A 23,689-nucleotide genomic window follows, 5' to 3' on the forward strand; every position below is an offset into this window, starting at 1 on the left:
TTAAAATGCTTTGCAGTTTGGTGTAATAATTAAAAAGAAACTGCAAGAACCAGTGTTTTCTGTTGCAGATATTTGATACTACAGATAGTGTTGCAGAAGCTCCTTTAATGAGGGAACTACTGTAGAATCTGAAGAGGAGAATAAAAATGTTTTTTAGTGACATTGTAACTTTTTGCATGCTGGCCCCTTTTACTGCACTCCACACGCGGTTTTAAAAGATCTCTAAGCTATAATTTGGGTGCAGCAGCAAATCTACAACAAAATGACAGAAGAAGAAAAGAATCAAGGTGTCCAGACCTCAGCCTGACTCAAATGCTATGGTGAGACCTTCAGAGAACTGTGCATAAACAAATTCCTGCAAACCTCCAGAAACTGAAGCAATGTTGTTAAGAAGAGTGGGCCAAAATTCTTCCACAATAACATGAAAGACTAATAAAGCCATTTTTTCCAGCCTCTAGCTTTTCACGAGACTCTATACAGAACTTTCTTTTTCACAGGACTGCATGTACAACGTATCAAGGCGTACACTCAGACTTTACATGGTTTTTATTTAGGTGCAGCAGCCCAGAAGCATGCAGAGGCAGCTGAGGAGGAGGACAGGGAGACCCCAAACTATGAGGAGAAAGCCCAGGAAATAGTCCAAAGTATTCTGCAAGAGGTGGTCAATACTGTTGCAGGAGGTAAGATTTCTTTGTTGTTTGCTTAAATCGGTGTTTTATTTTTAAAGGCAGTGACTAATTGCGTCGTGAAAAAAGTGGCTGACTGAAGAATAAACCAGCAACCAGCTGCTCTTTATTGAGGCCAACTCCTGAAAGTAGATTTCAGTTTGCTGTCGGAGTAGGAGATCTTTAAATTCTCAAAAACCTGTGCAGATTTGCAGCCATTGTGCAAAGCTTACCCCAGACTTAGCGAGTTAGAAGAGTGTTATCTTATAATTTCTCCTCCCGACACTTCCGCGGCTCATTCGTGGAGGTGTATGGGAAAAGCAAAGAGCTCTTTCTTTGTGGGTAAAAGCTTAAAAACCTAAAAAAATTCTTTGAGCACACAGAAGAATAGTTCTTTGCTTCGCTAACCTCAGATGAAAGATGGCGGTTATGTTCCAGAGCTGTCTTCTTTCTTTGTAATTCGTCAGGTCGTCAAACTAAGTCTAGAATGCTTTTCTCGTCATAAAAAACAAATTGTGTCCCTTTTGTAGATCATTTTAAGGTGTTTAAATATTACAGATTAGTGTATCACCCCTGTCGATTCAACTTCACCCTGCAGGCCACTGCCTGGACCCAGCAAACCTGTGCTCTGACACCAAGGAGTCTGGTGGCGAGGGGGAGCCAGCAGAGTCAGAGCCTGCAGAAGCGGCAACAGAGGGCACCCAGAGCTCCCTGGAGGATGAGGGCACTGTGGGTAGCGACAGCGAGCACGTCCATGCCAACGGCATCCCCGGCACACCTATTTCTGCCAGCTTCACCCCCTCCCTGCCTGATGACAGACTCTCCGTCTCATCCAACGACACTCAGGTACCAGGAAACGCAGCTTGCTTACTTTATGTCAAATTAACATCACCTGCAAATGATCAGAGCTTTGACTGTGAACCTTTATGTTACCCTATTTGAATCAAAAGCATGATGAAAGACATGTCACACACACTTTGAATACCTGTTTTGTTTTTTTAAATTAAGCTAAAATAGCTATTTTCTACAATTCTTATGTATTTACAATTTTTCCATTCAGCTGTATGTGACCAATTATGCAGGATTACACTCCTCAGTGATTGCTGTTAAAGAAATCTAATAGATTTGGAAGCTCATAATCACACACAGTTTATGTTAAGCACTCAACAGGATATAAAGAGTGAAAGTGGCATTTTTTAAAAGTATTTTTGTTTCTCTGGTTTGTCTGCAGGAATCAGGAGCAGCACCGGGCCAGCCGCCAGGTGCTAAATTCTCCCACATCCTCCAGAAAGATGCCTTTCTTGTCTTTCGCTCGCTCTGCAAGCTGTCAATGAAACCGCTATCAGATGGGCCACCTGATCCGAAGTAAGGATACAAATTAAACATAATGACTGCTCTTGTGTGTTATTTGGTTCGTCTGTTTCTGGTTAATATTTTCGACTCCTTTGACTTATGCAAAAAAAAGTGAGATAATTATGCTGTGTTAGGAGGGAAAGGTGTGATAGCAGCCTGATACTGAAATAATGCTGAGTTTTAGACACAGCAGTAAAAAATACATAAAATGACTTCTGTTTGGTTTCATGCCTGTGAAAACCCATCAAGCAGACTCTCTTAAATTATGTCAGAGGCATTTGAGGTTTCACTTGAAGTCAGGTTTAATAACTGAGGATCGGACGGCAAAGAGCTCCACCTCGGTCCACATAGCACCAAACCCCTCCTGTCGGTTGGATGACTGGGCCTTGTGGCACCGCACTTCCTAGGTGAGGTGTTTGGGGTCTGTCCTGCCAGGAAGAGACCTCAGGACAGAGCCAGCACACTTGAGAGATTATATCTCTGACTTGGGAGCGCGTTGGTGTCCCCCTGTAGACCTAAGAGGGGAGGTGGTCAGTTGGAGGAAGATCTTTGGGTCTTTGCTTCGACTTCTACTAATGAATGGATGGATGACTGAGTGATTAACTGTAAGACCTAACTGTAAAACATTTTTGCTGCTAAACAACTGAAATAATGAATTATCCAAATAGTTTTGGACTTACTTTCTATCAGTTCATTGCTGTATCCCAATCTTGATTACTTAGTTTGCAGTGGAGAAACATATTACTGACATTTAATGAGAAATAAATGAAATTTTTAATGTGGTTATCTAAAAGAATGTGGAAAATCAGTTTTATTTGGATGCTTTCCAGCTGACATTCTCCTTCAAAAACCTTTGTTAGTAAAATGAATTAGTGATGTATTGTGCTTCCAGTAAAGCCCCCAATGAAAAGCTTCGATTTTTATTTGGTTTCATCTTTGGGATAGACATGCACAAATGTGAGTCATGGTTTAAAATGAGGATCGCTCCCATGATAACTGCAGTGTTCTGATACATGATGATAAGGCAGACAATGAGCCATCACTCAGCATTTTCTGAATCACTTCCTGGTTTCATCCCATTTTAACTGCTTCCCTTTTTTTAACAGCAGAAAAGTATAATTAGATATGTGCCTTCATGTAATATTTCTTCTGACCCATCTCTGGTTTTCCAAAAAGGGCATGCGATTGGCTTGACCTGATGGCTATAGCTTTTGAGAAACTGGATTTCCCGCATCTGGTTTCTTTGTGAAACTCAATTCAGGCTCTGCTGGCTGGTTTGTTTACTGTTCCGTTTATTTAATCATCCGTCACTTTTATTTTACTTTAATCCGGTGAAATGAACTGCAATCTCAGTCCTTTGCTCAATAGCTTTTTAATGAAAATGTTGAAAATTCAAAAGAAAGAATGGTGTTTGTGTGTTTGTGCCCATTTGTGTGTGTGTGTGTCTAATGAAGGCCACGTCAGTTACCTCAGCACTGATGTGCCGTGTCAGTGCCAGACAGAAACCTTTTACCTTCCTAACAAGGCTGTTCTGCCTCATGAGTCACACTTTGTCACTCTGTCATGAGGGAGCACACAGGCGAAAGTGTGGCTTTATTATTATCATTATCACCATCAGAAACTACTTTATTTTATTGTTTTATAAATTTGAAGAAATACTTGATTTTTATTCTAGATTTGCTAACCACCAATGTGCTAACTACTCTTTTCTGGATATCCTAAGGGGGATAAACTTAAAATAAAGGCGGATGTAGTCTTTGGGTATGAAAAAGAGGCCAGCTGTCTTAACCCTGCGTTTTTCTTTCTTATTTTAATGCTTTTAGTGTTGTAGTTTTCTTGCATTGTACTAACATTGCATTTCTTTCTTCACAACAATCTGGTTGGCGATAAAGCAGTATGTTTTCCTTTGCTCCATATTTTTTGGCTATTGAAAGAGAAGTAGAGGCACCCTGTTGTTGTGCCACATAAATCCTAATTTGTCTGCTTGCCAGAGATGGAAGACATTGCACAGAAGCAGCCAAACCCAGAATATAAAGTAGCTGAAAGTGTGATTTTTGACTTGTTTCGTCCTGCTGCTGCAGGAAAACAGTTCAGACGGGCTGACGCTATACGCGCAGGGGCGTTTGATTTGGTTTCCCGAGCATTTCTTTGATGCTGTTGAAGTTTTTAACTCTCTGATGCAGAGATACAGCATGATTTAGTTTTACTGTGCGTTACACTTTTCCCACTTTGTGGAATAACTTTGCTTGAAGGACAGATCATGTCACTTATAGGTACTTTGTTTTAGTGAGATTTTTGTTTCTCTTTTGGTTGCCAAGAGCATTTTGTGACGAAAACTTTTCATGGTTAAAAGCCTTGGGCAGATGATTAGATACATTTTTTTTGGTTGTTTTATCCAGCGCTGAGCGTTATTGCAGATTTGGATCTGTAAAATGCTATAGTACAGGGGTCTGCAACCCTGATCACTCGTGCCACAGCTGACACGTGAAGGGTTTAACTGATGGCACGACACGCGGTGAATTAATCTGAGAAGGAGCATTAAAAAATAAATGGCCGGGCCACCGGTGCACATCGCAAATTAGCTCGCATAGACACGTCAGTTGTTCTTCTTAATGACGGTATCTTAGCTAACAACCCCAACTACCAGATTCAACTTGTAATTGGATAAAAATAACGTAGCCTACCTGTGAGAGGGACGTGGCTAGCTGGCAGTTTTTTCAAGCGATGCTGAAATTTCCACATTCCGACACAAATGCTTCAGGAGCTGTCCGCTCAGCGCAGCATCAGCACCACGGAAATACACTGATACATCCATGGACTCGAGACAGGATTCACGATGCGTCTTCGGGACTTTCAGGTGTATGGACCAATGTTTTCTTTTCTGATCTAACCAGAAAGCTTTAGCGAGCAGCTGGATTTGTCTCTCTTTAACTGGCTGGACACAGAGGACATCGAAATGCAGCTGATTGAACTCAAAAGCTCGACTCTGTGGGGTCAAAGTTTGCAGAACTACGAACGCAGCTGGAATCCACAGCTGTGCGTGTTCATGGAGCTTGCATTTTCACCTGCTGGGCATCACTACCTGACAAGTTTAACTGTGTTAAGAACATTGCACAGGCCTTATTGACAGTATTTGGCTCTACATATCAAAATAGCTGATCTGCACTATGCCAACGTCTGTTTAGAAATATAGTTCTATAAAGTTGTTTTATATAGTGTGTAGCTGTTGATGTAGAGCATTATTAAATCTATTGCTAATGCAACGGTTGATATGGCACATTGACTTCTGAGGAAATTTTAGATGGCACTCATCATTAGAAAGGTTGCCGACCCCTGCTATAGAAGATGAAGCTTCACACATTGATATGTGCGCACAAACAAACCACTGCACAGGGTATTTTTTTGTGTTTTAATTCAAGCCCTCTTTTCTATTCAAAGGAGACAGTCAATTCATGATAACAAGCTTATGTTATTGTTGTGGATGAATTTAATTTTGTAACTTTCCGAAGGGGAATCAATTGTTCCCCTTGCTTTCATCAAAGATTTTAACTTCCTCTTTTCTGTCCTCGTCTCAGGTCCCACGAGTTGCGGTCGAAGGTCTTGTCCCTCCAGCTGCTGCTGTCCATCCTGCAAAACGCCGGGCCCATCTTTAAGACCAACGAGATGTTCATAAACGCCATCAAGCAGTACCTGTGTGTGGCTCTGTCCAAGAATGGGGTCTCCTCTGTGCCTGAGGTCTTCGAACTGTCTCTTTCCATTTTCCTCACTCTCCTTTCTCACTTCAAGACACACCTCAAGATGCAAATCGAGGTAAAGCATTTGCTTTAAGTTTGGACAAAAGCACTGGGTCTCCTACACAAGAGCTGTCGGCCATAGAAACCCATGCCGTGAAGCTCCCGGCACACAGTTTCTGTGCTGATGTTAATGCCAGAGGAGCTCTGCAGTTATTGAGTCAGCAGAGACTGCACTCGGGGACCTTTACATAGTCTGCCACTTCACGGCTGGGTTGCTGTGGTTCCTAAATGCTTTCATTTCCTTTCTGTTACGGCATCACAGTCGTATTCAGTTGTGTTTGTAAAGGCACACTGCATGGCTAACAGTAGGTGTGACCCAGTGCTTTTGTCCATATAGTTTATGAAAGTATTGACCATAAACTGTATATAAAAGATGATTGTGGTAACACAATTGGAAGCGTTAAGTCTGGTATTTCAGTCGTTGCCATCTTGATTATGTAAGTGACAGAAGAAGAGTTTTCAGTTGATATCTCCTTTCTTTGTTAGCAGGCTTCATCCATAGACCTCAGAGGTTCATCACAAAGACATGCAGCCCCTCTTATTTGGGGTCTTACTTACTATTAAACTTGTCTGACAATAATGCAGCTTACAACTGTATTAAAAATGCAAACATCTAGGAAGGCAGCGACCTGTGTCGGCACACTTAAATCCTTATTAGGTGTAAATGTGTGAGTAATAAAAGAAATCCTCCTTGTACATTACTGATGAAGGGAAAATTAGCTTTAGAGACCCAAGTCGTTTTGTGCCCGGCTACTTTTGGACTTTCAAAGAAGTGCCGTTTATAGCAAAAAGGTATCGACAGAAAGGATCGCCATAGAAAGCAGCAGTTTCTGCACTAACAGTCTCTGGAACGTAGTACAAAGAAATGTTTTGAACCCAGAAGTCATTCAATATTTTTCCCATGGTGAGTCAAGCTAGGATATTTTTTCTCTCTTTTATTTTTACTTAGATGTGCAGGGAAAACCCGATGAACTACTTGGCTAGTTCATCAGCCAACTAGTTCATCTGGCACCTGGTTCACTTTGTAGGAAACACAGGAACAATTGAGGTGTTAAACGCCACATTTAAAAGAGAAAATAATTTTGATCGACTTGTTTTTACAGTGAAGAACTGTCAGTATATATGTGTATCTTTCATGTTTATATCTAGCATCTTTCAGTGGTAAGAGATATTGACGGGCTGTTACCATATCTGCTGTAACGTTCTTCCTCCTCTGCCTACAGTTTATTCTTCTGAGTCTAACTGTCGAACATTTGACATCCACCTGCTATATTTGTTGTATCCACTCGAGGGGAATCGTGTTTTGCTTCTGGAGGGTTGCGTGTGGGCTTTCTCTTTTTTTTTTTTTTTTTTTTTTTGGTTATGCAGGCAACTGAAGGTTGTTTTTACCTCTCCTTGTGTGTGTGATTCATGTTTACACTGTCACATGAACTCTCTCAACAGGTGTTCTTCAAGGAGATTTTCCTGTATATTCTTGAGACGTCCACAAGCTCCTATGACCACAAATGGATGGTTATACAAACCCTCACTAGAATATGTGCAGGTTGGCGTCTCTCTCTATTTTCACTTCTCTTTGTGTCATTTAGAAAATAGAAGTACTTTGATTGGGGCTTTAGATGTGGTGCAGATATATCTGCTAGTTGTCAAAAAAGTTTTTAGCTGTACAGAAATGCTGAATAATACCTCATATGAACTGCTTCTTTTTTCACGTGACTGTCGTAACAAAGTTGCAGTTTCATCTAATGATTAATTATTATCTTTATATGTATGCCTATTGATTCACCCCCCACATTTTCACTCCCAAACTCCATCTGGCTCCCATCTGTCCCATCAGACGCCCAGAGTGTGGTGGACATCTACGTGAACTATGACTGTGACTTGAATGCTGCTAACATATTTGAACGGCTGGTCAACGACCTCTCGAAAATTGCACAAGGTCGTGGAGGCCATGAGCTTGGGATAACCCCCCAGCAGGTGATTTTATTTATTTATTTAATTTAAAGTTATTATTGCTATTATTCACAATCTTGGGCTGAAAAAAACTGTTGGGATGCTTTTCTAGGAGCTGACCCTGAGAAAGAAAGGCCTTGAGTGTCTAGTGTCAATCCTGAAGTGTATGGTGGAGTGGAGTAAAGACCAATACGTCAACCCCAATTCCCAGACCAGCCTCGGTGAGACACTCGTGTCTTTTATCAAAACTGTCTGGCAGTCATCAGACCTGATCTGAATACAAGGCATAACCTTCCTCTTCATTGTTATTCTGCACACTGATCAGTGTTTGGCTGGTAGTTTGAAACAATCCAAGACAGGCTAGCTGTACACAGAACAATGTGTTACTGCAGGGGAGAGTGTAGTAATTCCTTAAAAATAACAGTGAAGACTGTTTGGTTAAATTGCAGAATACAGAACATATAACACGAATGAATACATCAGGACACAAGCCTGTAATATTACTGAAATCTTCAGAATGAGCTTTGAATGTATGACTAAAGCTTAAATAAAAGGAAGTGTTTGGGTACCTTAATTTTATTTTTTGCCTTGTAGCCTCCGTCTTTTTCAATCCTCCACCTAATGTAGGAAATATGATGCTAATTAAACACTGTTATGCTAATTAAGATTGCATTTTTTTTTTTTTTATTTGCCAGATTTTTGATAAACACTCCTATTTCCAAAATGTAGACATTTCTAGCAATAATTTCATAATTCAGGCTTTTAAAGGTTTTTACTGGTTTGCGATAAAGCTCCATCAGCATAGTTGCAATCAGAGGCAGGGTGGACAGCTGGCATTCATCTGGGAGAGCTACAACTCTTAAGAAGAAATGCAAACGTTCATCAGCTCGGTTCCCACCGCTCGAAGCAGCGGGATAATGCCCAGAGGCTGGCGCAGACAGGCTAATCCAGGAGGTTTAATCCTGAAAAGAACGATACCTTAGGCCGAGCCATGATTGAGGCAGGGGGGGGTGGACTGAAGATATCTTCAGTGTCAGACTGGCCCTTGGGTTTTCAGCACATCGGAGGATTTCTGTTGTTTGCTCAAACTAAGGAAGAGTCCAGCTGCGTGAAAGCACTGGAAAGATATCCCAGAAGCCTTCTGGAGCAGCCCATGGGCTAGCCTCAGGCTGGGCTAACAGGGCTAACTAGCATAGGCAGCTGTGTTCGCTCACAGTGGCGCTATTTCTATTTCAAAACTTATGCCACCTCATTAGCAATCTAGCAGGAACTCATAGGTTAGTAGTGGTGTGCGGATCGATACTGAAATATCGATTCTTCCGATCCCAGCAATTTATGTTCTAGAATCGATTCTCATATTTTAATATCGATATTTTAGTACTCTGGGGTAAATTTGTAGTTTTTCCATTAAAATGAACGCAGTGGAAAGAAACTATACAATTCGGATCGTCTAATTTGGAAGGAACTACTTCCTCTTACGCCTTTCATAGTCATATGCGGAATACGGCTGTATAAATGTGTGGCAGCCCCTGGCGTGCACACTCACAACAATGGCTGAGCGCAAACAGAGTCCTGTGTGGACACGTTGTTGTGGCAACACCACTGACCTCGTCAAACACCTCGGAGTAAATCACATCACAGAATATGATAAGCTTATGTTGAGGCGAACTGAAGAGGAGGACAGGGACAGGTGCTGCTAGGGCGAGACCGACGTCTCTCGCAGAGTCCTTTAGTGCTGCAGGCAGGCAACATGCTCAAATAGCGCACAACGTCAGTTTTTTTTGTTTTTTTGTTTCTATATGATTATTCTGCATTATTAAGCAATAAAAACAAGTTGTCTGATGTCCTCTAATCATTATGAAGCAATATGGTTATGTTATTATTACAATTACATAATACAATTATATATTGTATTATGAAATGCAATGAAACATTAAGTTTTTGTACAGAGTATCGGTATCGGATCAGTATCGCTGATACCACCCTGAATTTTACTTGGTATCGGATCAGAAAGGAAATCAGTGGTATCGCACATCACTATAGGTTAGTATTTGAATTTTGAATGTTACGTTTGCCGCCGAATTTCAGACAGAGAAGTTTTCACTGTTTTCTTTTATTTTACAATGTGGAATATGAATTGTGGTTACAAATAGAGTATAGCAGTACAATATATCACATCCCCTGTTTTTAAACTGTCCCTTGTCTCTCCTTGTGAACGACTTCAAAGCAAGAGCAGGTAACAGTAGAGCAGTATGGAGTGTTTGCTGGAACGTGTTTGTGTCGCTCGTTTTACACCCGTTGTGTCCGTAGGGAGTTTTGTACTAATGTTGGGTTACATAGCTTGTGTTTGAGAGTTTCCTGTTGCCCAGCTACACCCATAGATTTGTAACAAAAACCGTGTTTGAATTTAACCACAACTACTAATAGGTGAAAATGCTGCTGGTTGGTTTTGATGGAAACGTTATAAAGTAGTTCCCCGACGCACAGCTTGTGTTCCCCCATTGTTTTCCCTCCGTTCTGTAAGCCGGGGAGTGGACACAGAGTGCCAGCTCACATTACTGCGGCTTTGTCCTGAATGTTTTAAAGAGTTTCCGATAGGTAATCAGACTCCCTCCGTCTTACAGCGTGGACTCGCTCCAGCAGCAGCAGATCCCTGAGCTTACTCCAGCAGGCTTAAGAAACCAGCCTCTGTTGGTGTCTAAGTTCTTTCTGCTTTCCCTTTGACGACCTGGAGCTTTTCAGATAACCCACCTTTTATAATACCCCTCCCCTCCCTCCTGCCTTGCACCTGCTCCGACAGTGTGAATAAATGTGTGTTTCTGGAATTCATTAAGCTGCAATTGTGCACGGATTCGAGTAACGCTTGCATTCATACCCTCCCTGCCAACAACAACAAAAAATCATTAAGTAGACCTTGGGTTCATTTTCTTTGGTCCAGTTTTCCCCCTTTTAAATGACTGAAGTTTGTCTCCTGCAGTACTAGCTTTAAGTTAGCTGTTTTGTAAGCCTTGAGGCCATGCTTGGGCCAGAGTTTCTATGATGTTTGCTGGGAGTTGCAACAATAGTCTTTTTTTTCTGTTATTATCATATATGTCCACTTATCTGTCGTCCCTTCTGCGTTGTCTTATCTGGTGTATTTTTTTCTTTCTTTTTTATTCCTCAGGCCAAGAGAAACCATCAGAACAAGAAAGCACAGAGTCCAAGGCTCCGGAGACCATAAACCGCTATGGGAGCATTAACTCTCTGGACTCCACAGCCTCGTCCGGTATCGGAAGCTACAGCACGCAGATGTCTGGTACTGACAACCCAGAGCAGTTTGAAGTGCTCAAGCAGCAAAAGGAGATCATCGAGCAGGGCATCGACCTGTAAGGGGTGCCGCTTTCACGGAGTAATCGTTTTATCCTCCGGATAACTGTGGCATTAGCTTCATTAAGTTGTCCTTCTCTGGATCTTCTATAGGTTTAACAAGAAACCAAAGAGAGGAATTCAGTACCTTCAGGAGCAAGGCATGCTGGGTACAACCCCCGAGGACCTTGCTCAGTTTTTGCACCAGGAGGAGAGGCTCGATTCGGTAAGAAGTCATGTGGTTCTTACTTTCAGCTAAAACAGAGTACAGATCTGCTTCTCTGCTCACACCACAACACAGATTTGGGTCCAGACTTTTGGCATGTTGAAGTGAGGAAGCACAAACCGCACAGTGATCTCAGAGCAGGTGTAACGTTTACAGCTTTATCCCAAGACCGGGTTAAGCGAATACGATACTCAGTCACCGACGGCTGATGGTGCCAGAGTTGTAAGTGCGGCTGTGGCACCAGAACAGTTGTTGTATGTGTCGGGGGGTGTTATTAAAAATAGCACAAATGAGATTTACTCAAGCGAAGTTATGGCAGGGAGGAAAATGGCTCATTCTAGTAGCATGGAGTGAGTTTCCCACACAAACATCTGGAGATCAGAATCGTTAACTAAAGCTGAGATATGAAATGAAGAAAGTCTAAGAATGTCTAATATTGTAAATATTGCAACAGATGACATATGAGATGGCGTGAAGGGACTGTTTTTCTTCTGTTGCCTGCATCCGCCCGTCAGAACAAGGGTGCAGCAAGCTAACGCTACAGCCTGTCCTATGAAGCAGGATGTGGCTAATCTATCTTAACTTCAGGATTAACCCTGAGTTTTCAGGACTATCAAGGTGGTTCAGGTCTTGCTGGGTTATATTGCCATGGTAACATGTTGCCAACCTAACCTGCTCTGGAAAATGATAGGTTTGAGATTAAAGATCAGCAGGTATGAAATCGCCTCTTACTGACCAATCAGTTGCCTAGAAAAATCCATTCCTGGAAAAAACCCCTGTGTGTGGAGAGCAAGAGGGTCTAACAATGAGGATCAGTGATAAATACAGTTTCTTACACATAACTTACCAGCTAACAGCACCACTTCCCTTTGATGTAAACATGCTAATCATATCCCAGCTAGATTGATAAAGCCTGGGTTACTTTATCATGTTCATGTCCCGATGTTAGGGTAAGTGGATCCATATAACGGAAAGATGTTGAACCTGTTTTGTGGTACAGAGCCCAGATCAGCTACAGTAGGATACTATTAAAGTCTACATCCTATCCTGCTGTCGCTAGCATGCGCCTGATGCAATTGGCATTTGTAGCCCAGTAGAAAAAAATGTTGTTTGCATAAAACTGGTAATACCCCACATGATTATTTCTGAAAAGAAATGTTGGTGCTGAGTTTGTCAAATGTATTTTTGGTGCTTCATGCATATTAAGAAATTTCCCAGAGAAAGACAAACTTTGGCACATTTATGGTCATTCCATCTCATTAGAAAAGAAATCTCATCTCAGAACTTCAATCTGTTTCAGACACTCTCCCACACACGCAGTAGATAAGAACCAGCACAGACAAATGCTAAATATGTGTTTTACGTTGCGGCACGTTTCACATAGCCTCTGTTTTCTTTTGCTCTGTCAGACTCAAGTGGGAGAATTCCTCGGGGATAATGACCGTTTCAATAAAGAGGTGATGTACGCCTACGTGGATCAAATGGACTTCCAGGGCAAAGACTTTGTCTCTGCGCTGAGGATGTTCCTGGAGGGCTTTCGGCTGCCCGGAGAGGCCCAGAAAATCGACCGGCTCATGGAGAAATTTGCGGCGAGATATCTTGAATGCAACCAGGGGTGAGTTTATGACTCTGGAAATGCTTGCGTTTGGTTCTCTGTGGTCAGTAAACACAGTGCTGTTAAATTAATCTGCTCTCCTACCCTTGCTTTCCTGTCCCTTTCCCAGGCAAACGCTCTTTGCCAGCGCTGACACTGCGTATGTCCTTGCCTACTCAATCATTATGTTGACAACAGACCTTCACAGTCCACAGGTGAGCGCTCCGCCTCAGTGAGGCAACGGCCTTCGGGATGTGTTTAGACAGCAGTCCTTCCCTTAAATATCTGTTCAGCATAAATCACAGAAGTTAAATAAGCAGCTTTTGACCCGAATCCCTGTTGTTATCTGCAAAGGTTAAGAATAAAATGACAAAAGAGCAATATATCAAGATGAACCGGGGCATCAATGACAGCAAAGACCTACCTGAGGAATATCTCTCAGCCATCTACGACGAGATCGCGGGGAAAAAGATCGCCATGAAGGAGACAAAAGAGCTCACCATGAAATCCAACAAGCAAAGTGAGTCTCAGTGCTGGAGGAGTTCTCAAAGGTGTAATGAAAAAGGAGATTGTAGATATTATCCAGAGTCATTTACTTGATATCGTTGTTGCTGGAATGGTTTTGGATGAGGCTTGGAGCTATCAGAAATCAGTTATTCTATGAAAAACACTTCTGATTTACACTTTGCAGCAGCTGTTAAAAGAAAAGCTGCAGTTTTTTTTCCACTTTCTGTAAAAGAAAAAAAAAAATGTCTGGGGTTTATTGCTCAGGTGTGGCCAGCGAGAAGCAGAGGCGCCTGCTGTACAACTTGGAGATGGAGCAGATGGCTAAGACGGCCAAAGCTCTGATGGAGGCCGTCAGCCACGTGCAGGCTCCCTTCACCAGTGCCACACATCTGGAGCATGTCAGACCCATGTTCAAGGTAATAACGCCAGCGCATGCACATGTGCTTCAGACACAGCTGCAAACAAATCATCCTTGCCGTTGTTGTTTGTTTGTTTCCTCAGCTGGCATGGACGCCCTTCCTGGCCGCCTTCAGCGTGGGGCTTCAGGACTGCGACGACACTGAGGTGGCCTCGCTGTGTCTTGAAGGAATCCGCTGTGCCATCAGGATCGCGTGCATCTTCTCCATTCAGGTACTGCAATCTGTTTTGTAGGACTAGTGCCGTACCGTATTACCGACCTGGCAGCGCGTTGACACAAAGCATTGTTGTTGTTTTGCCTCTCACAGCTGGAGAGGGATGCGTATGTGCAGGCTCTGGCCAGGTTCACCCTGCTCACAGCCACCTCAGGCATTGCAGAAATGAAGCAGAAGAACATTGACACCATCAAGACCCTCATCACTGTGGCCCACACAGATGGAAACTATCTGGGAAACTCCTGGCATGAGGTTCGCTCCACTTATGTCACATGAAACTGGCGTTTGTGTTGGCTCGCAGGAACGTGTTGTTATAATTCATCTCATATTTAAATGATCATCTTTCCCGAGCCTCAGATTCCTCTGGGATATCAATTTGTATATCTACAGTGGGGCAAAAAAGTATTTAGTCAGCCACCGATTGTGCAAGTTCCCCCACTTAAAATGATGACAGCGGTCAGTAATTTGCACCAGAGGTACACTTCAACTGTGAGAGACAGAATGTGAAAAAAAAATCCATGAATCCACATGGTAGGATTTGTAAAGAATTTATTCGTAAATCAGGGTGGAAAATAAGTATTTGGTCACCTCAAACAAGGAGAATCTCTGGCTCTCACAGACCTGTAACGTCTTCTGTAAGAAGCTTTTCTGTCCCCCACTCGTTACCTGTATGAATGGCACCTGTTTGAACTCATCATCTGTATAAAAGACACCTGTCCACAGCCTCAAACAGTCAGACTCCAAACTCCGCCATGGCCAAGACCAAAGAGCTTTCGAAGGACACCAGGAAAAGTATTGTAGACCTGCACCAGACTGGGAAGAGTGAATCTACAATAGGCAAGCAGCTTGGTGTGAAAAAATCAACTGTGGGAGCAATCATCAGAAAATGGAAGACATACAAGACCACTGATAATCTCCCTCGATCTGGGGCTGCACGCAAGATCTCATCCCGTGGGGTCAAAACGATCATGAGATCGGTGAGCAAAGATCCCAGAACCACACGGGGGGACCTGGTGAATGACCTGCAGAGAGCTGGGACCAAAGTAACAAAGGTCACCATCAGTAACACACTACAACGGCAGGGAATCAAATCCCGCAGTGCCAGACGTGTTCCGCTGCTGAAGCCAGTGCATGTCCAGGTCCGTCTGAAGTTTGCCAGAGAGCACATGGATGATACAGCAGAGGATTGGGAGAATGTCATGTGGTCAGATGAAACCAAAGTAGAACTTTTTGGTATAAACTCAACTCGTCGTGTTTGGAGTTAGAAGAATACTGAGTTGCATCCCAAGAACACCATACCTACTGTGAAGCATGGGGGTGGAAACATCATGCTATGGGGCTGTTTTTCTGCCAAGGGGACAGGACGACTGATCCGTGTTAAGGACAGAATGAATGGGGCCATGTATCGTGAGATTTTGAGCCAAAACCTCCTTCCATCAGTGAGAACTTTGAAGATGAAACGAGGCTGGGTCTTCCAACATGACAATGATCCAAAACACACCGCCCGGGCAACAAAGGAGTGGCTCCGTAAGAAGCATTTGAAAGTCCTGGAGTGGCCTAGCCAGTCTCCAGACCTCAACCCCATAGAAAATCTGTGGCGGGAGTTGAAAGTCCGTGTTGCTCGGCGACAGCCCCAAAACATCACTGCTCTCGAGAAGATCTGCATGGAGGAATGGGCCAAAATACCAGCTACTGTGTGTGCAAACCTGGTAAAGACCTATAGTAAACGTTTGACCCCTGTTATTGCCAACAAAGGTTATGTTACAAAGTATTGAGTTGTATTTTTGTTATTGACCAAATACTTATTTTCCACCCTGATTTACGAATAAATTCTTTACAAATCCTACCATGTGGATTCATGGATTTTTTTTTCACATTCTGTCTCTCACAGTTGAAGTGTACCTCTGGTGCAAATTACTGACCTCTGTCATCATTTTAGGTGGGGGAACTTGCACAATCGGTGGCTGACTAAATACTTTTTTGCCCCACTGTAGAACAGAGCAGAGACCTGTCTTTACTTTGTTTATAGCTCACATTTTGTAGAATTTTGGTGTTACCCTTTTCCCACTTTATTCTACATATGATAGTTTGCTGCGCTTGCTTGTTTTTTAACTTCTTTCTACATTTCTGCATCTGTTTTTTTTTCTTTTTTCCTCCAAATACTTCACTGTTGTTTCTCCTTGCAGATCTTGAAGTGCATCAGTCAGCTGGAGCTGGCTCAGCTGATTGGTACCGGGGTCAAGGCACGCTACATCTCAGGGACGGTGCGGGGCAAGGAGGGCTTCATTGCGAGCACGAAGGAGCAGAGCAGCGATGAGTACCTGGGTTTAGGTCAGCGATCATCATTTGAATGCATCGTGCACACAAAGACCAACGTTAAAGCCTAAATCAGCCTAACAACCACATGTGTTTTGCTCTGCAGTTGGAGGGACTGTGGACCGTAAGCAGATTGCCAGCATTCAGGAGTCCATTGGAGAGACCAGCTCTCAGAGTGTGGTGGTGGCTGTGGACAGGTATGCACCTCCTGCTGTTGTTTGTTTATTTGTAGACTTTAACGTCCTTAAACGAAGCATGCAGTAAATGAACGTAGCAAGGATCACATCCTCTTATCTACCTTTATTTTGGAGTAAAAAGAAATGAAAATACAGCGCAGCTCTTAAGTAATTTGTGTTTCTGTACAGGATATTCACAGGTTCTACCAGACTGGACGGTAATGCAATAGGTGAGTCCAGCTGATCCACTATTATACATGTAATTTCCTTATTGCTTACAAGCAGAGGTACATGCTAGCTGTTTTTAATTGGCATGAATCACGTCCTGCACAAACCGCTTTTCATTGCCAACGTTTTCTGTCCGTTCATCAGTTGATTTCGTGCGCTGGCTGTGCGCCGTGTCCATGGATGAGCTGGCCTCGCCCACACACCCACGTATGTTCAGCCTGCAGAAGATAGTGGAGATCTCCTACTACAACATGGGTCGCATCAGGCTGCAGTGGTCCAGGATCTGGGAGGTTATTGGAGACCACTTTAACAAGGTGAGCGAGAACTAGATAACTCATAGCTTAATACACTGATCGGGCACAACATTACGATCACTGACAGGGGAAGTGAGTAACACTGGTTTTATAGATATTTCAATACAAATTTTATTTTTTTAAATTTATGTTTTGGTAGCTTTGTTCCTCCATAAAGTGTTGGTTTGAAAATCTATCCCAAAGTTTTGCAGGAACTGAGCTACAAAGGCTTGTTTTCCTTCTCTCTCCCACTTTCTGTTTTGTAATGATAAACACCAATTGTTGCCAAATTCTGGCATTTTGATATTCAAGGACTCGTCTCTCACCAAGATTCGAGTCTCACGGCGCAGCTACAGCCTGGATTTTGGCGAAGGAGTGCCTGTTATGTGAAAAGTTTATTCAAGAAATGTTAGAGGCTTACTTTTCAGTAAAGGAACAGTGTGTTCTCAGAGAGCCGCACATCATGCGCTGAATTTAGGAGAAAAAAATGTGAAAAATAATACAGTGTTAACAATATTGTTCTGTCTTTGTGTAGGTTGGGTGCAATCCCAATGAAGATGTGGCCATTTTCGCGGTGGATTCTCTTCGGCAGCTGTCCATGAAGTTTTTGGAAAAGGGGGAGCTGGCTAACTTCAGATTCCAGAAAGACTTCCTGAGGCCTTTTGAGCACATCATGAAGAAGAACAGGTACAGAAGGAGTGCAATCATGTGTGAGTGAGTGATCACGTTAACTCTGCAAGTGGAAATCTGTAGTTCCTGGTGGTGTAAAGACAAGTTAGGAATCGCCCCTTGTTCTTGGGCGCATGCACAGAATGAAATAACGCACTCAAACCTCTCCCTTTAACCTCATCTGCAGCTCTGTGCCTCCTTCCCTTCCTCCCTGTAGCAGTGAGTTGGCATGTTGTTTGCTTTCTCACGTGGGGACGAGTAGCAACCCAGCATTTCAGCTGACCCATTTCAGTCTCTTTGCATTACCCTTTCAGTGAATTCACGTAAAAGCCTCTCTTTCCTCGTTTGCTCCGAATCTATCTCAGCTGGAATTTAAGCAGCTATCATTTATAAATGAGAGCGATTTTCCCGTAAAGGCTGCTGCGTGGCACGTCAAAGAGGAAAGCTGTTTCGTTACAGCACACGTTTCATTGATATGAAATAGGAGTAGCAGTTTAAGTATAAATCCACCCACAGATTGAACAGCCCGAGAGCTTCAACAGAGAGGAGATGGCAGGCAGCCACGTAAACCCTGCAGCGCAGTGTGTCTCGCTCATGCTCGTTCATGCTGCCTTCCCCTGTGTCGGTGTGTGTAATGGTGAGTGGAGGCAGAACTCCTCTCTCATTCATAGCTATGGAGCAATTAGGATTGCTCTTCACTGAGGCCACAACTCTAGCCAAAGCTGGAATAATCATTCTCTCTGAGAACAGGGCTGTGGATGTCATCAAGAGCCTTTAAAGCTAATTGAAATCAATGACGGGATTCATTTTCTTCTCTTTAAAAGGGACCAATTATGCAGGCACCAGCTCCATGTTTTTCTTCTTTGACTCTACTAGAGTAGCTTTGCTGTCATCCAGAGTTCAAAATAATGCTTATTTAGTTTATATTGTGCCTCGACGCATTCTGTCAGAAAGTCTCCTTATTTTTCACTTTCATTGTTATTGTTTGCTGGGTGATGATGTCACATGCTTTTACGACAGTCCAGCCGTACTAAGAGTCCGAGGAGCGCTAAGCACGGGGGAATAGCGATTTCCAGTGTGATTCAGAACCTCTGTAGCTCTAAGGATCAATTCCTAAATTAATAGGTTGGATACACACACACACACACACACACACACACACATATATACTTCCGTTAATTTCAGGAAGTTGTTAGAAGTCTGTGGTATTATGTTGCTAAAGTATACATCTCCACTGAGGCGGTCTAGGGGGAGACTGATCTATACTCTGACATATTGTTTACATCCTTTAGGGGTTTTAGATTAGGAGGTAGCACATTATAAGACATGTACCTGATATGGAGTATGTTAGGAGATTCGACTGATATTGGCAGAAGCATGTAGCCTTTGACACAGGTCAGATCCATGTATATCAGTTAGGTTATTTGGCCACTAGAGGGCTGTGATGACCACCTAATTGCTGATCTTTGCTAATATTGAGATATTAGGCCTTTCTGTTGTTTTGGATAAGCAGATATTCCTGCCAATGTGAGATTTCATTAAGCCAGAGCATTTAGTTAGTGATGTATGATGTTGAAAAGTAATGGTTGTTATATTTGTCATGTAATTATTCTCCCTGTTTTCTTGTTATTTAGAACCACAGACATACGCACCCTTATACTCTCACTGAGTATGCCAGTTGCTGTACTACTGGCCTGCTGTTCAATCAGTTAATGTTCATTAAAGTATATCTGGAAAGCACTCTCTGTGCCCAACTCTCTGACTGGAGTCCTTGTCCTGAGGGAGCTATCACACCGGCATCCCAGTGATAACTCTAACACATTCACTGCCTGAAACAAGCTATGTTAGCTTTTATTCCTTTAAGGCCATCCTCTCCTTAAGAGTGTGTCTTTATGGCGTGGATGTGATCCGACCTCCATCCAACAAAACTATCACGTGCACCTTACAGGCTGAAGTTAAAAGCTTTTCTGTAGTCACATCCTGTATGCTTAGCATTGTGGGATGCATCAGGGGTAGCATGTTCTCCAGCAGTCCAGAGCACAGCACCTTCTTCCTGTATTTACTTTTGTTGCTCTCACCCCAGACACATCTATCCAATACACTTCAAGTACCCCTGTAAGTTTTTTTTGTATGTGTTAAGAAGCCAAACTAAAGAAAAGCTACAAGTTTATAAACTCATCAACTGATTTGGACCAGAGTAAACAAACCATTGGTGTGAAAATATCCTAAGACTGCTTCTGATTGGCTTCCATCCTTAAACAGAAGGTTTAAACTGTATAACAGGATGTTACTACATATACTATGTATGTGGTATACTAAATATTTGTTTACTTTATTCCTCCTATTTTGCGGCTCCTCCTTTCCTGTTCTTTTTCCTCTTTGTTTTGACCCCTTCTCCTTCTGCTTCATCACTCACCTCTTTTCTCTGTCTCCCATTCAGGTCTCCCACCATCCGAGACATGGTGGTGCGCTGTATCGCCCAGATGGTTAACTCCCAGGCAGCGAACATCCGTTCAGGATGGAAAAACATCTTCTCCGTCTTCCACCTGGCTGCCTCTGACCAAGATGAGAGCATCGTGGAGCTGGCCTTCCAGACCACTGGTCATATCGTCAGTAAGTCCAACAACCTCCCCAACTTATTTTATCGTTAACCACTTCCATTTCCCTTGTAGTCAGCAGACTGGTTTAATTTGCGCTTCCCCTGTACCCCCACCACTCTTCTAATTTTGCTCCCTCCTCTGTCTGCCTCCTAGCGAATGTATTTGAAAAGCACTTTGCGGCTACAATCGACTCCTTCCAGGATGCCGTGAAGTGTCTGTCAGAGTTTGCCTGCAATGCCTCATTCCCAGACACCAGCATGGAAGCCATCCGCCTCATCCGACACTGCGCCAAATACGTCTCAGATAGGCCACAGGTCAATACGAGTCCTCGTCTTATACAGATCGCTTAATTTAATACTGTACGGGAGGCGTGTTGTGATTGATTATGATGCAAAATGCACCGACTTGTGCATCAGCTCAGATAGTCAGAATATAAATGGTTGGTTGAAGCAGCAAAAAAATTCAAGTCATAATAAAGACATCAATATAGAGACACTATTAAAGATAATGCATTTAAGATACATGACATTAGCATTATGAATATATATGTAGTTCTGTAATCTATCCTACATCTACTACTGTCTGCAAAAAAAACACCTTCTTGTGCTTGACGTAATAACTTGAGAACATGTGCAGTGCGTACCAGGGGCATGAACAATATGTATGGATGTGTGGGAGGATTAATTGTCTCCTGAGGCAGAAATGGTGCAGTGGTGAACTCATATTTCTCTGGCAGGCCTTCAAAGACTACACCAGTGATGATATGAATGTAGCGCCCGAGGACCGTGTGTGGGTGCGGGGTTGGTTCCCTATTCTCTTTGAGCTCTCCTGCATCATCAACAGGTGTAAACTGGATGTCAGGACCAGGTAGGCGGGATTTACCTTTTAGCTTGCTGTTTAGGAGCTTATAGGGTGGGTACCTGTATGCACAAGTGTGCTTTTAAAACGCTTTCACATTTCAGCTGATTGGAAATGGAAAATTTGCATGGGGTTCTACATAGTCCTGCTGCACAGCTGGAGTTAATGCTAGATTATAGACTTTAAAGACTTAAAAACACATCATCTATAGTATTAAGAAAAACAAAATGTGCATGTGTGTGTCTGCGTATTTCCCAGGGGGCTTACAGTGATGTTTGAAGTGATGAAGACCTATGGGCACACCTTTGAAAAACACTGGTGGCAGGATCTGTTCAGAATTGTCTTCAGGATCTTTGACAACATGAAGCTGCCCGAGCAACAGACTGAGGTACACAATAACGCTTTCATCCACATCCTCTGCTTCACATCCTGTGTTTGAACGGCTCAGCCAGATGCACTCAGAAAATGTCAGAGCACAATCTTTAATCTCCCGGTATATTTGTTTTTGGTCTCATGCTGAAACCTTCTCACTGCGCCCTCAGAAAGCAGAGTGGATGACGACTACCTGCAACCACGCACTTTACGCCATCTGCGATGTCTTCACCCAATACTTTGAGTCCCTCAATGGCGTCCTGCTGGATGACATCCTTGCTCAGCTCTACTGGTGTGTGCAGCAAGGTGAGTGCACATCCCTCTTTTTGGCTAATGTTTACAGGCAGAATTATCTAAAAAGTGGCAGAATAAAGGGGCAGGGAGGTGTGCAGCTCACTTAGGTGGGCCGGACCAGTGAAAACCCCCTTTCTGTCAATGTCAAGTAGTTTAGCTGCACAGTTAGTCCCTTAGGTATTGCAATATAAGGAAACATCTCTCCTCTCCAATTCACCGTTTCCTTATCTCTTCCCCCTCCTCCTCCTCATCCTCCTCTTATCTTCTTCTTCTGCAGATAATGAGCAGCTCGCCCGTTCAGGCACAAACTGTCTAGAGAATGTGGTCATCCTTAATGGAGAGAAGTTTTCCCCAGAAACCTGGGACAAGACATGTAACTGCATGCTGGACATCTTCAAGACAACAATCCCACACGCGTAAGCTGCTGCCAAAAACACACCCATGCTTTTGAATGCAGCATTTAATCCCTGCGGTTATTCTTATAGCAGTGCTTAGTTGCAAAATGAAAGCGGCAGATCAAATTAAAGAATAAAAGTCTTAATTTTTCGCTTTGTGCGTCTAGATTTTAATGTTTCACTCTCAATTCAGTGTAATCACATTCTTTCAGATTATGTATAATTAAGTTAAAAATCATAATGGATTTTAAATTAAGACCTTGGTTGGTTTAATCGGCCGGCCGTCTCTGGTACTTTTCTATAATGAAAGCTGGATGTTGTTTATTACCCTGCATGAAAAGATGAATTTGTTGGGTTTTATTGAATGACTAATTCTCCTGTCTCAAAGGCTTTTAACATGGAGACCAGCGGGGGCAGAGGGAGAGCACTTATCAACACAGAGCCTGCCTGACAAACAGCTGGTATTTTTCATTTATATCACTAATTATTTCTTTCCTGTGCTTGTTGCAGGTGATGAAATTGTTGCATTTTTGCTTTCCTTTTAAAAACGAGAACACAAGTTAGATTTTCTATAACTGATTGATTTACACGTACAGCTCTTGCATTATAGCAGTACCTCTGTTTACTTTGCTCCCAGGACTCAGTTTCCCAGAAGTCATTGGACATCCAGTCCCGCTCTGATGACCAGCATTCCATCAGCAGCTCCGACAGAGCTGCGATGGAGAATCGTCGGCAGAGTCAGTACAGCTCAGCCTCAGGCGTGACCGAGGACGGTCCAAGGAGTAGGACCCAAACAAGTCAGTCTGCCACTTCACTCAGAGATTTTTGACCCCTGTGTGTTTTTTGCCTGCGTACATTTTCTGATTAACTCCCCCCCTTGCGTATCCCACAGAGATCCAGGAGCAGCGTTTATTCTCGGCTTTACTCATAAAGTGCGTCGTGCAGCTGGAGCTGATCCAGACCATTGACAACATCGTCTTTTTCCCCGCCACCAGTAAGAAGGAAGATGCGGAGAACTTTGCAGCTGCTCAGGTACAAACAGCTGTTTTCTCCCACTCCTGCGTAGAAATGCGGCCGTGTTTTGTTTTTGTGTTACAAAGTAATGCATCATTCATTTGTCTTTTCGCAGCGGGATGCTGTGTGTTCAGCAGACGTCTCCGTGGAGACCCAGGACCAGGGAATGTATCGCTACCTGACCTCTGAGCAGCTTTTTAAGTTGCTGGATTGCCTGCTGGACTCGCACCACTTTGCCAAGGCTTTCAACTCCAACAACGAGCAAAGAACCTTGCTGTGGAAAGCAGGTAGGGCGAGAGAACATGGGCTCCATCTTTTCTCCTTTGCTTTTGATCATGTAGTCAAAAATTACAGTAACACAAAGTCTGTTTCGAGTCTCTTTAGGTTTGACAGACAAAAACTCGAAAA

At 43.0% G+C, this 23,689-nt stretch overlaps 1 protein-coding gene across 3 annotated transcripts in view; it reads left to right on the forward strand.

Moving 5' to 3' along the window:
• The window catches only part of arfgef1 (ADP-ribosylation factor guanine nucleotide-exchange factor 1 (brefeldin A-inhibited)), a 53,982-nt gene that overhangs the window by 26,269 nt on the left and 4,024 nt on the right, over positions 1-23,689 (forward strand). For all 3 annotated transcript variants that reach the window (XM_026179507.2, XM_026179508.2, XM_080305995.1), the window contains 30 exons: positions 555-680; positions 1,264-1,511; positions 1,897-2,030; positions 5,594-5,828; positions 7,256-7,355; positions 7,647-7,786; positions 7,875-7,983; positions 10,926-11,127; positions 11,222-11,333; positions 12,743-12,948; positions 13,058-13,142; positions 13,282-13,447; positions 13,699-13,850; positions 13,936-14,064; positions 14,160-14,318; positions 16,253-16,397; positions 16,489-16,579; positions 16,748-16,788; positions 16,931-17,100; positions 17,615-17,766; positions 20,189-20,361; positions 20,502-20,662; positions 21,085-21,215; positions 21,465-21,594; positions 21,749-21,884; positions 22,150-22,288; positions 22,656-22,728; positions 22,905-23,064; positions 23,160-23,299; positions 23,397-23,568. In XM_026179507.2, coding sequence (XP_026035292.2) covers positions 555-680; positions 1,264-1,511; positions 1,897-2,030; positions 5,594-5,828; positions 7,256-7,355; positions 7,647-7,786; positions 7,875-7,983; positions 10,926-11,127; positions 11,222-11,333; positions 12,743-12,948; positions 13,058-13,142; positions 13,282-13,447; positions 13,699-13,850; positions 13,936-14,064; positions 14,160-14,318; positions 16,253-16,397; positions 16,489-16,579; positions 16,748-16,788; positions 16,931-17,100; positions 17,615-17,766; positions 20,189-20,361; positions 20,502-20,662; positions 21,085-21,215; positions 21,465-21,594; positions 21,749-21,884; positions 22,150-22,288; positions 22,656-22,728; positions 22,905-23,064; positions 23,160-23,299; positions 23,397-23,568 — 4,317 coding nt within the window. The remainder of the gene's footprint in view (positions 1-554; positions 681-1,263; positions 1,512-1,896; positions 2,031-5,593; positions 5,829-7,255; positions 7,356-7,646; positions 7,787-7,874; positions 7,984-10,925; positions 11,128-11,221; positions 11,334-12,742; positions 12,949-13,057; positions 13,143-13,281; positions 13,448-13,698; positions 13,851-13,935; positions 14,065-14,159; positions 14,319-16,252; positions 16,398-16,488; positions 16,580-16,747; positions 16,789-16,930; positions 17,101-17,614; positions 17,767-20,188; positions 20,362-20,501; positions 20,663-21,084; positions 21,216-21,464; positions 21,595-21,748; positions 21,885-22,149; positions 22,289-22,655; positions 22,729-22,904; positions 23,065-23,159; positions 23,300-23,396; positions 23,569-23,689) is intronic.

The sequence above is a fragment of the Astatotilapia calliptera genome, chromosome 9 (assembly GCF_964374335.1).
Source record: "Astatotilapia calliptera chromosome 9, fAstCal68.1, whole genome shotgun sequence".
NCBI classification, from domain to species: Eukaryota; Metazoa; Chordata; class Actinopteri; order Cichliformes; family Cichlidae; genus Astatotilapia; species Astatotilapia calliptera.